The sequence below is a fragment of the Salvelinus sp. IW2-2015 genome, linkage group LG2, assembly GCF_002910315.2.
Source record: "Salvelinus sp. IW2-2015 linkage group LG2, ASM291031v2, whole genome shotgun sequence".
Taxonomy (NCBI): Eukaryota; Metazoa; Chordata; class Actinopteri; order Salmoniformes; family Salmonidae; genus Salvelinus; species Salvelinus sp. IW2-2015.
The window spans coordinates 2,401,662-2,414,810 of NC_036839.1; the positions used below are offsets into that span (position 1 = coordinate 2,401,662).

Genomic DNA, 13,149 nt, shown 5'->3' on the forward strand with positions numbered 1-13,149 from the left:
TGCTGTGCACAAATTTGTTTGTAAGCGAACATTTCTCCTTTGCCAAGATAATCCATCCACCTGACAGGTTTGGCATATCAAGAAGCTGATTAAATAGCGTGATCATTACACCGGTTCACCTTGTNCATTTCTCCTTTGCCAAGATAATCCATCCACCTGACAGGTTTGGCATATCAAGAAGCTGATTAAATAGCGTGATCATTACACCGGTTCACCTTGTGCTGGGAACAACAGGCCACTCTAAAAATGTGCAGATTCACAACGCCACAGATGTCTCAAGTTTTAAGGAAGCGTGCAACTGGCATGCTGACTGCAGGAATGTCCACCAGAGCTGTTGCCAGAGAAATGAATGTTAATATTTCTACCATAACAGGTTAGATAATTTGGTAGTACGTCCAACCGGCCTCACAACAGCAGTCCAGGATCTCCACATCCGGCTTCTTCACCTGCAGGATCGTTTGAGACCAGCCACCCGGACTGCTGATGAAACAGATGTATTTGTCTGTAATAAAGCCCTCGTGGGGAAAAACCTCATTCTGATTGGTTGGGGCTGGCTCCCTAGTGGGTGGGTCTATGCCCTCCCAGGCCCAGCTATGACTGCGCCCCTGCCCAGTCATGTGAAATCCATAGGTAAGGGCCTAATGAATGGATTTCATTTCACTGATTACCTTAKATAAACAAACTCAGTAYAATTGTTTAATGTTGTGTTTACACTTTTGTTCAGTATAATAAGTTGCATGGACTCTGTATGCAATGGGTGTTTAACATGATTTTCAAACAACTAACTCATCTCTGTCCTACAAACACATACAGATAATTGTAAGGTCCCTCAGTTAAGCAGTGAATTTCAAACACAGATACAACTACAAAGACCAGGGAGGTTTTCTCGCAAAGGGCACCTATTGGTAGATTGGGGAGGCAGACATTGGAATATCCCTTTGAGCATGGTGAAGTTATTAATTATACTTTGGATGGTGTATCAATAGTCAGTTGTAGGGAAGCCCCCGAAGTGACTTAACTGTGTCATCTTAGGAATTCAGCATTCCCAGTGTTGATCTTGCCAAACCCCATCTTCACACCTCTGAGCTTCTGTTGTGATAATCTCCAATCAGGATGTTAACAGTAATGCTAATTGYTCAACAACTCATATTTTGAATCCAAACAACTAAGATGCTTATAAAAGGGTATTAGATTCGCTGTTCTTTCGCCTATGTTCCTGACTTGCTGTGGTGAGAAACCTACACTTTATTTTCCTTTCTCCATCTCCCAAGAGCTATGGCACAATCCATGGTTTCTTTGTCCCTCTCTGATCACYCCTTGTAATACTTGTCAATGCTTTGCAACTTAAGCTTAATACATTGTACAAAGTAATTAAAAACACTTGTAATTAGAATTCCAATCTCATGACCGTTCCTTGATCTGTCAGCRAAATGCATACTTGATTGCACATGGTTTATCAATAGTCTCTTGCATATTGCTATTTATCTTATGGAGTAAATAATKATTTTAAAAGGCTAATTGCATAGTCTTATTCCGAGTTGCATGTGGAAGTAGTTAAAATATATACAGAGCATTCAGATTGTATTCAGACCCCTTGACTTTTTCCAGTTACGTTAAAGCCTTATTCTAAGATGGATAAAATCATTTTCTTCCATCAATCTACACACAATACGRCATAACGACAAAGCAAAAAACAGGTTTAGACATTTTTGCAAATGTATACAAAAAAAACATCTTTAAATATCARATTTACATAAGTATMCAGACCTTTTATTCAGTACTTTGTTGAAGCACCTTTGACAGCYATTAKAGCCTTGAGTCTTCTTGGGCATGACGCTACAAGCTTGGCACACCTATATTTAGGGAGTTTCTCCCATTCTTCTTTGCAGATCCTCTCAAGCTCCGTCAGGTTGGATGGGGAGCGTTGCAGCACAGCTATTTTCAGGTCTCTCCAGAGATGTTTGATAGGGTTCAAGTACGGGCCACTCAAGGACATTGAGACAACGCAGGACTGGCTTCGGGACATGCGCTTAGGGTTGTAGTCCTGTTGGAAGGTGAACCTTCGCCCCAGCCTGAAAACCTGCGCCAGTGCGCTCAGGACTTAATTAAGGATCTCTGTACTTTGTTCCGTTCATCTTTGCATCAATCATGACAAGRCTCCCAGTCCATGCCGCTGAAAAACATCCCCACAGCATGCCAACACCTCGCTTCACCGTAGGGATAGTGCCAGGTTTCCTCCAGACCTGACACTTGGTATTCAGGCCAGAGAGAATCTTGTTTCTCATGYTGTGAGAGTCCTTAAGGTGCGTTTTGGCAAGCTCTAGGAAGACTCTTTTTCAAAACTTCTTCCATTTAAGAATGATGGGAGTCCAGTGTTCTTGGGGACCATCAATGCTGCAGAAACGTTTTGGTACCCTTCCCCAGATCTGTGTCTCGACACAATCCTGTCTCGGAGCTCTATGGACAAGTGTGGAACCTTATATAGACAGGTGTGTGCCTTTTCAAATCATGTCCAATCATTTGAATTTAACACAGGTGACTCCAACCAAGTTGTAGAAACATCAAGGATCAATGGAAACAGGATGCACCAGAGTTAAATAGCAAAGGGTCTGAATACTTATGTAAATAAATGCGCAACAAAATCTAAAAACCTGTTTCACTGTCATTATGGGGTATTGTGTATAGATTGATGAGGGGGAAAAAATAATGTAATATATTTTAGAATAAGGCTGTAACGTAACAAAACTTTCAGAATGCTCTGTATACACACGTCAAATATTTACTCAACTACAGTCACTACAAAGATACAGGCATCCTTCCAAACTCAGTTGCCGGAGAGGAAGGAAACCGCTAAGGGATTTCACCATGAGGCAAATGGTGACTTTAAAACAGTTACAGAGTTGAATGGCTGTGATAGGAGAAAATTGAGGATGGATCAACATTGTTGTTACTCCACAATAAAGTAAATGCCAATAAAAATATTCCAAAACATACATCCTGTATGTATGCAATAAGGCACTGAAGTATAAAGGCAAAAAAATGTGGCTAAGAAATTTACTTTGTCCCGAATACAAAACATTATGTTTGGGGAAAATCCATCACATCACTGAGTACCACTTTATATTTNCTCCCAGTCCATGCCGCTGAAAAACATCCCCACAGCATGCCAACACCTCGCTTCACCGTAGGGATAGTGCCAGGTTTCCTCCAGACCTGACACTTGGTATTCAGGCCAGAGAGAATCTTGTTTCTCATGGTGTGAGAGTCCTTAAGGTGCGTTTTGGCAAGCTCTAGGAAGACTCTTGGTTCCAAACTTCTTCCATTTAAGAATGATGGGAGTCCAGTGTTCTTGGGGACCATCAATGCTGCAGAAACGTTTTGGTACCCTTCCCCAGATCTGTGTCTCGACACAATCCTGTCTCGGAGCTCTATGGACAAGTGTGGAACCTTATATAGACAGGTGTGTGCCTTTTCAAATCATGTCCAATCATTTGAATTTAACACAGGTGACTCCAACCAAGTTGTAGAAACATCAAGGATCAATGGAAACAGGATGCACCAGAGTTAAATAGCAAAGGGTCTGAATACTTATGTAAATAAATGCGCAACAAAATCTAAAAACCTGTTTCACTGTCATTATGGGGTATTGTGTATAGATTGATGAGGGGGAAAAAATAATGTAATATATTTTAGAATAAGGCTGTAACGTAACAAAACTTTCAGAATGCTCTGTATACACACGTCAAATATTTACTCAACTACAGTCACTACAAAGATACAGGCATCCTTCCAAACTCAGTTGCCGGAGAGGAAGGAAACCGCTAAGGGATTTCACCATGAGGCAAATGGTGACTTTAAAACAGTTACAGAGTTGAATGGCTGTGATAGGAGAAAATTGAGGATGGATCAACATTGTTGTTACTCCACAATAAAGTAAATGCCAATAAAAATATTCCAAAACATACATCCTGTATGTATGCAATAAGGCACTGAAGTATAAAGGCAAAAAAATGTGGCTAAGAAATTTACTTTGTCCCGAATACAAAACATTATGTTTGGGGAAAATCCATCACATCACTGAGTACCACTTTATATTTTTCAAGCATGGTGGTGGCTGCATCATGCTATGGGTATGCTCGTCATTGGCAAGGACTAGGAAGTTATTTTAGGATAAAAAAAAAAAAAAAAAACAGAATACAGCTTATCACAGGCAAAGACCTACAGGAAACCTGGTTCAGACTGCTTTCTAACAGACACTGGGAGAAAATTTATCTTTCAGCAGGACAATAACCTAAAACACAAGGACAAACATACACTAATGGCTTACCAAGACGACATTCAATGTTCCTGAGTGGACTTATTACAGTTTTGACTTAACACTAGAAACCCTGGGCCTCGATGCAGCCCCCTTCAAGCTAATGAGCAGTCATTCTGACTGCAACATTCTAACAATTCGTTAGKGCTAACCCAAACATTTTCTTGCCTTGCCATGCAAAATGTCAATTGCCGCAGAAAAATCTAACATTTTTGCCAAAAGATTATCACAAAAAATGTCAGCGGAATCCTAGAGGGACTGATTATAGGTAAATAATACAAACCAGACTGCCCTTATAGCCAATCAGAACAGAGTATTCAACAATGCCATGGTATAAGCACAGAACTGATCTGAGCTAATCTCTTCATACAACAACAACAATAATAATAAAGTGCATGCTTTTAGGCAATACGCTGTAGTCAGTTAGATGAGTGACATGATTCTCAATGTTAGTGAATTCAGGTATATTACAGTAGAGGTCGACCGATTATGATTTTTCAACGCAGATACCAATTATTGGAGGTCCAAAAAAAAGACGATAACGATTAACCGGAAGATTATTTTTTTTCCGGCATATATAAAATAAGACAATTACAACAATACTGAATGAACAATGAACACTAATTTTAACTTAATATAATACATAATTAAAATCTATTTAGTCTCAAATAATGAAATATGTTCAATTTGGTTTAAATAATGCAAAAACACAGTGTTGGAGAATAAAGTAAAAGGGCCATGTAAAAAAGCTAACGTTTAAGTTCCTTGCTCAGAACATGAGAACATATGAAAGCTGATGGTTCAATATTACCAGTTCTTCAATATTCCCAGTTAAGAAGTTTTAGGTTGTAGTTATAGGAATTATGACGCGTCGACTATCTTTTTATACCATTTGTATTTCATATACCGTTGACTATTGGATGTTCTAATAGGCACTTCAGTATTGCCAGTCATAAACAGAGCTGTGAAGCAAGCATTGCTAAGATCTGCTGGCAAACGCAGGAAAGTTTGAATGAATGCTTACGAGCCTGCTGCCGCCTACCACCGCTCAGTCAGACTGCTCTATCAAATCAAAGACTTCATTATAATAAACACACAGAAATACGAGCCTTAGGTCATTAATATGGTCAAATCTGGAAACTATCTTTTCGAAAAACAAAACGTTTATTCTTTCAGTGAAATACGGAATCTTTCCGTATTTTATCAAACTGGTGGCATCCACAAGTCTAAATATTGCTGTTACATTGCACAACCTTCAATGTTATGTCATAATTATGTAAAATTCTGGCAAATTAATTACAGTCTTTGTTGGCAAGAAATGGTCTTCACACAGTTCGCAATGAGCCAGGCAGGCCAAACTGTTGCATATACCCTGACAGTGCAATGAACGCAAGAGAAGTGACAAAATTTCTGTAGTTAATATTACCTGCTAACATGAATTTATTTTAACTAAATATGCAGGTTTTAAAAAATACACTTCTGTGTATTGATTTTAAGGAAGGCATTGATGTTTATGGTTAGGTACATTCGTGCAACGATTGTGCTTTTTTCACAAATGCGTTTTGTTAAATCATCCCCCGTTTGGCGAAGTAGGCTGTGATTAGATGATAAATTAACAGGCACCGCATTGATTATATGCAACGCAGGTCAAGCTAGTCAACCTAGTAATATCATCAACCATGTGTAGTTAACTAGTGATTATGTGAAGATTGATTGTTTTTCATAAGATACGTTTAATGCTAGCTAGCACCTTACTTTGGCTCCTTGCTGCACTCGCATAACAGGTGGTCAACTTGCCACGCAGTCTCCTCGTGGAATGCAATGTAATCAGCCACAATCGGCGTCCAAAAATGGCAGTTACCGATTGTTATAAACTTGAAATCGGCCATGCCGATTAATCGGTCAACCTCTAACATACAGTGCCTTGGGAAAGTATTCAGACCTTGACTTTTTCCACATTTTGTTACGTTACAGCCTTATTCTGAAATGGATTAACTTCTTTGGGATAGGGGCAGCATTTTCACATTTGGATGAAAAMCGTGCCCAGAGTAAACTGCCTGCTACTCAGGCCCAGTTGCTAATATATGCATATTATTAGTAGATTTGGATAGAAAAGACTCAAAAGTTTCTAAAACTGTTTGAATGATGTCTGTGAGTATAACAGACCTCATATGGCAGGCGAAAACCTAAGAAATATCCAACCAGGAAGTGGGAAATCTGAGGTTTGTGGTTTTTCAACTCATCGCCTATCGAATATACAGTGTCTATAGGGTCCTATTGCACTTCCTAAGGGTTCCACTAGATTTTCAACAGTCTTTAGAACCTTGTTTGATGCTTCTACTGTAAAGGAGGCAGGAATGGGAGCTGAATGAGTCAGAGGTCTGCCAGAGTGGCATGAGCTGACCACACGCGCGTTCACGTGAGAGCGACCTGCGTTCCATTGCAATTCTAAAGACAAAGGAATTCTCCGGTTGGAACATTCTTTAAGATTTATGTTAAAAACATCCTAAAGATTGATTCTATACATCGTTTGACATGTTTCAACGGACTGTAACGGAACTTTTTGACTTTGTCTGGACCTAGTGATCGCACGTCATGGATTTGTGAACTCAAGGCGCGAACAACAAGGAGGAATTTGGACATAAATGGACTTTATTGAACTAAACAAACATTTATTGTGGAACTGGGATTCCTGGGAGTGCATTCTGATGAAGATCATCAAAGGTAAGTGAATATTTATAATGCTATTTCTGACTTCTGTTGATTCCGCAACATGGCGGGTATATGTTTGGCTTGTTTTGGTCTCTGAGCGCTGGTACTCAGATTATTGCATGGTTTGCTTTTTCCGTAAAGCTTTTTTGAAATTTGACAAAGCGGTTGCATTAAGAAGAAGTATATCTATAATTCTGTGCATAATACTTGTATCTTTTATTAAAGTTTATTATGAGTATTTCTGTAAATTGATGTGGCTCTGTGCAAATTTACGGGATGTTTTGGAGCAACAAATGTAAACTGAGGTTTTTGGATATAAATATTGAACTTGATCAAACAAAACATACATGTATTGTGTAACATGTTGTCCCGGGAGTGTCATCTGATGAAGAATATCAAAGGTTAGTGATTAATTTTATCTCTATTTCTGCTTTTTGTGACTCCTCTCTTTGGTTGGAAAATGGATGTATGCTTTCTGTGACTAGTTGCTGACCTAACATAATGATATGTTGTGCTTTCGCCAAAAGCCTTTTTGAAATCGGACACTGTGGTAGATTAACGAGAAGTGTATCTTTAAAATGGTGTCTAATACTTGAATGCTTGAGAAATTTGTATTATGAGAATACTGTTGATTGAATTGGCACCCTGCAATTTCATTGGCTGTTGGCGAGGGTTCCCGCTAGCGGTTCCCCGTTCCCAGACAGGTTAAATAAATAAAATCCTCAATCTACACACAATAGCCCATAATGACAAAGCAAAAACAGGGAGACTAGTCAGGATCGAGGAAAAGATGAACGGAGCAAAGTACAGAGATCCTGTACCAGAGCACTCAGGACCTCAGACTGGGGGCGAAGGTTCACCTTCCAACAAGACAACGACCCTAAGCACACAGCCAAGACAACACAGGAGTGGTTTCGGGACAAGTTTCTGAATGTCCTTGAGTGGCCCAGCCAGAGCCCGGACTTGAACCCGATTGAACATCTCTGGAGAGACCTGAAAATAGCTGTGTAGCAACATTCCCCAGCTAACCTGACAGAGCTTCAGGATCTGCAGAGAAGAATGGGAGAAACTCCCCAAATACAGGTATGCCAAGCTTGTAGCGTCATATCCAAGAAGACTCGAGGCTGTAATCGCTGCCAAAAGGTTTAAACAAAATACTGAGTCAAGGGTCTGAATACTTATGTAAAAAAGGTATTGGTTTATAATTTTTAATAAATTTGCAAAAATGTCTAAAAACCTGTTTTTGCTTTATCATTATGAGGTATTGTGTGTAGATTGTTGAGGAAAAACAATTTAATCTATTTTAGAATAAAGCTGTGACGTAGCAAAATGTGGAAAAAGTCAAGGGGTCTGAATACCTTCCGAATGCACTGTATAATCCCAGATAAGGCCACCATTTTATCTCTACGAAAAAAAGCGCTGGCTAAGTTTGTCAGTCATGCCTAGAGAGGACACAGCTTTTGTCAAATTGATGTAAAAAGTCGATTTTTTCCATTTTAGCTAACCCTTTTCCTAACCTTAACTGCTACGTTAATTCTCCTAACCAGCTGCGTAAATTCTACGTAAATTCTCCGAAACCTACTATGAAGTGTCAATTTTGATAAAACCATTTGCCAGGGTAGGGTTGCTACTACAGCCCTGTGAATTTGGGCCCACACACACCATATAACTAGGAATTACAATAATAGAATGGGCATGAAAACTCTTATGATGGGATAAAGGTGAGCCATTTTGGTCAAGCAGATGGTCAACCATGGTTTGCCAATGCTGTAATAAGCTATTGTGTAAAATTCATTTTAAGAATAATTCTGCAKTGTATGTTTGTTAGCCAGCCAACCAGACAGTTTTAAGGAATGATTCCATTTAAAAAAAATCTTATTATAAAAAAGGTGCTATAATACAGAAATCAATCCGCCAGTTCCTGGTTGCTAAAATTCTAAATTTGCCTAATTTTAGTTAATGTGACAAAACAATCATCTAAACCGCTGTGAAATATTTTTTCAATAACCAAAAACAGTATTTTCAGCTGTATAAAGTTGGTGTACAAAACCCAAAGTAAGATGCAAAAACGAAACTTAAGCATGGGAAGAATAGAAATAATGCACATAGAATAGATCTACCACTTCTTAGACTTGCGTTCAATGAGAATGACAGATCTAACACTCACATTGCTATGTGAATTTCATCAGTCGCCCAAAAAGTTACATATTGCAGCTTTAACTGCCAATATGCCAACATTACATTCAAACAATGCAGTCAATCCACAATAGAGGTCTTCATGGGTCTATCTGCTGTAGCTACATAGACCCGAGAKCCAATGCCAATCTAACAGGACCTGGCCCAGAACCCTTAGGACCAGTTAGAATATTGGGTCCACACGGATCCGCGAAGCCCTCTAATACACAGCCATACACCGGCTGAATCTGTGGATGATAAGACTTACACAAGTTGATACTGCATCATATAATAGCACTCACAGCTTTCCAAGAAAACAAAAATGTAGACATATATGGTCTGTTTACACATATTTTAGAGGCTATTTATACAGAATATTTGTATAAYCTGTATTTTTAATTACATGACAATATCTTTGGTTGACAATTCTATTACACAATTTCTGAGATGTCACTTAACTTTTATTTTCGTGCATAAGTAAAACCGGGATTACGCCCCTACTGCCACTCAATACAATTGAACRGGTTTGGGTTTCACCCTGACCAATATGGCTGGAAATTAAAACCAATTCTCGAACTTTCAGGATTTATAACATAGTCCCCCTTGTAACTAAATAGGATCTATACCACACACATTGTTCGATCCAAGCTAGCTACCTACTTAGCTACGTGATATGTCAAAAATCAAGCAGCTACTGACATTATTTGTTTWTATTTACCTGCCGAATGTATAGACAAGCTAGCTAACTACACATATTCACCAACATGCATTGATCATACGAAGAGTAAAGTCCTGACGTAASCTGGCAAGCCTGTATACTGCAGTGCGTAAACGAGAACAACCAAAAACGCAACTAGAGAGGATAGCTAACGTTAACTAGCTATGCTAAATAACGGGSTAGCTAATTAGGTTAGCTAGCTACTCATTACTAGTTAGTTGGCTAGTAAGTTACCGATTTAACCTACTGACATAATTGACGGGTAACAGCATGTGAGTAAATCAGCCTATTCAAAACTAACCTACCCGTCTCCCACAGTAAAAATTATTATGACTGGACACTAACGTTAACGCTGGCAGCTATCATGTGGCCAGTTAGCTGCTAAAGTGTTGGATTGCTAGCTAGCTGTCAAAGCTAGCCACCTTGCTAGCAAACTAGGTGGAGAGGTTAGCCTGGCTAACTGGATAGCCGATTAAACATAACTCCATGATTTAAGATGGATTTTCCAACGATTTTCCGTAAATAGTTGAGTTTAGTAGGTTAAGTGGATGTGAGCATGCAGTCAAACAGTATTGGTTATGTGACAAACCCTGCAGGTAGTTGGGCTAATTTGCAAGCTAGCTACAAGGCTAGCCAGCTTTGTGTCAGACATTTCTCATTTTCACCCAACCTACCTTCCTTGGTTTATCCCTTGCTCTTTGTCATTGATAGCCGTGGTATAAATCCTCCTGTATCTTTCCGCCAATGCTCGCCCAGAGAGTAGAAGCTGGTACCGACTTCGGCAATCCGACTGGGTTCCCGGTGTTTGACACGAACCCATACCCGACCCAATGGAGGAGAAATCGTCACCAACTCCAGAAATGACCCTGATGCCTAGCCTCATCGAAGGCGATGTGGATGGAAGAATCCCTCCACCGGCTGCAGCAGCAGCACACATCATCGTTTTGGAGAACAATGCATATATTACATTTAAAAAACTAGATCGTTTTCAATTATTTCTCAACGGTCATTTTAAAAGCCTACATTTCGCGTCATTTGTCCATCCTGTACTGCAAAAACAGCAGAATTGTTACATCCCAGTGTATCTTCCAAAAACTGAAAAAAATTTAGCCCGCGCGATGCAACTGGGAAATATGCTTCTAATTTCAGAGCGTCGAATCGTTCTTTCTTTKGCGGTATTCCGAATCTCAAACCAAATCGTCTTTTAATTTGGGATTAAAGCAAAGAATCTCAAAGAAAATGTGTCATATCGCCTTTTGTTCTAGTTTGTTCCTTGTGTATTTCTTCACCCCGTATTGGCAGCACCGTCAGTTGAGCTGCCATTTTAGCTTCATCATCCTTCCCTGTTCGTCGTTTCGCTGTCAAGCATGCATGCTGGGATACATTTCCATGCACATAATACTGTATTTGTAGTAGTAATGGTATTATTCTAGGACACTGTCACTCACTGCATATTGGAATAATTCTTCGTATTTACAATTCCCGATAAATAATTAACAGTGTTTTGTAATAGGAAATAATTCAGTTTTTATAAATATGTAGCTAGTTATTATTTTGAAAACAAGGACTTTCATTCAAGGACAATGCAATGTCTAATATATACATATCAAGTTAGGCCTAAATAGTCTGCTTTTGAATCTATTCATGTTTTTTCTTTCTTTCTTGGCCTTAATTTTAAGGATATGGTCAGTAACCATGGCAACCGTATCAAATGGAAAATAATTGGCTACTTATCTAAAGGCCTGCGATACATTTAATCTCTGGGGGGAGAACACTTAAAAAGTATGGTACTTTTCCATTAAGAAAAAATTATGGGACTTGCTTTAACTCTTTACAAGTATTTTTGTAGCAGTGGAAGTATCAAATGTTTTACTTATGCCAAGCAGTTAAATATTGTCATAGTTAAATTTAGCAAAATGATTTGTCTGATCATTCTGATAGACCACATCCTTATTACTTTGGATTGTGGGGCAGTTAGATATTTTATACACTCTCCTACTATAATACCACAGTATATGCAGTACAGAAGACAAGGAGGCATTGTTGAAGTACTGCAGTGAAAGGTCCTCAGAGGAGGAAGGGGAGGGCCATCCTCCTGAGTGAAATGTCATACAAATAAAAAATAGTGAAACACTAAAAAGTTATCATTTTTAGATAAAACTATACTAAATATATTAATATGTCACCAAATAATTGATTAAAACACACTGTTTTACAATGAAGGTCAATAGTAACTTCAACAGCACTTTCTGGGGTAGCACCATGGTGTAGCCGGAGGACAGCTAGCTTCTGTCCTCCTCTGGGTACATTGACTACAATACAAAACCTAGGAGGCTCGTAGACTTCACCCCCTTCCATAGACCTACATGGTAATTATGACCACTTCCGGAGGACATCCTCCAGCCAATCAAAGCTTTTTCAGTATGAACTGACATGTTGTCCATCCAATCATAGGATGAGGATCAGAGAATTAACCTGGGCTGCGGTCCAAATAATTAAAAGAAACACCCTCATRCACTTACCCTTGCCTTGGGGGAATCCCCATCGCCATCTTGGAGGGTGGTCCAAATGATTAGCCAAGCAAGGGAAGTTTGCAACGTAAGCCCCTCAGCCTTCGTTTTTAGTCGGCTTTGCGAGTGTAAGATTTTGTTCACTTCGGGGCCTGAAACTCCCCATAATTTAATTTGCGACGATTGTAAATTCGCTAAGAAAAGTCKACGAAAACTTAAAAACAACATCAACTGAGAAGTCAACATACAAGTGTAAGTAAAAACAAATGCAAATGAGTTAGACATTTTGCTGCTATGTAAAAAGTAAATATGTTTTGTTTGGTTATCTTTTGTCAATTGTAGAAATAAAAAATGCTCCTTCTTCAGAAGTTCCAGCTAGGCAGGCTAACGTTAGTTAGCTAATTAATTTGCTAGCCATCATACAGTAGGCATATATTAATAAAAATTTTAAAATAAGTATACATGCACTCAAATTGACTCTAGCGCATATAAAGCACTCACAAGCTACCGGTGGCTGAAAACACAAGCATCGCGGGATGAACGAGTGACGAATTGGGGTGGTCCATTTAGGGTGGTCCATTTAAAAATCATTCATTCCGTGTACTCTGAGCATGTGCTGACCAACTGGCAAGTGTCTTCACTGACATTTTCAACCTGTCCCTGACTGAATCTGTAATACCAACATGTTTCAAGCAGACCACCATAGTCCCTGTGCCCAA

The 13,149-nt window shown here is 39.2% G+C and overlaps 1 protein-coding gene across 22 annotated transcripts in view; it reads right to left on the minus strand.

Annotated features, from left to right (window-relative positions):
* LOC111973092 (E3 ubiquitin-protein ligase MYCBP2) overlaps positions 1 to 11,282 on the minus strand; it is a 309,758-nt gene extending 298,476 nt beyond the window's left edge. For all 22 annotated transcript variants that reach the window (XM_024000406.1, XM_024000384.1, XM_024000447.1 and 19 more), the window contains exon 1: positions 10,595 to 11,282. In XM_024000406.1, the coding sequence (XP_023856174.1) occupies positions 10,595 to 10,860 (266 nt within the window). In that variant the 5' untranslated portion in view covers positions 10,861 to 11,282. The remainder of the gene's footprint in view (positions 1 to 10,594) is intronic.
* Positions 11,283 to 13,149: the final 1,867 nt, after the last annotated feature.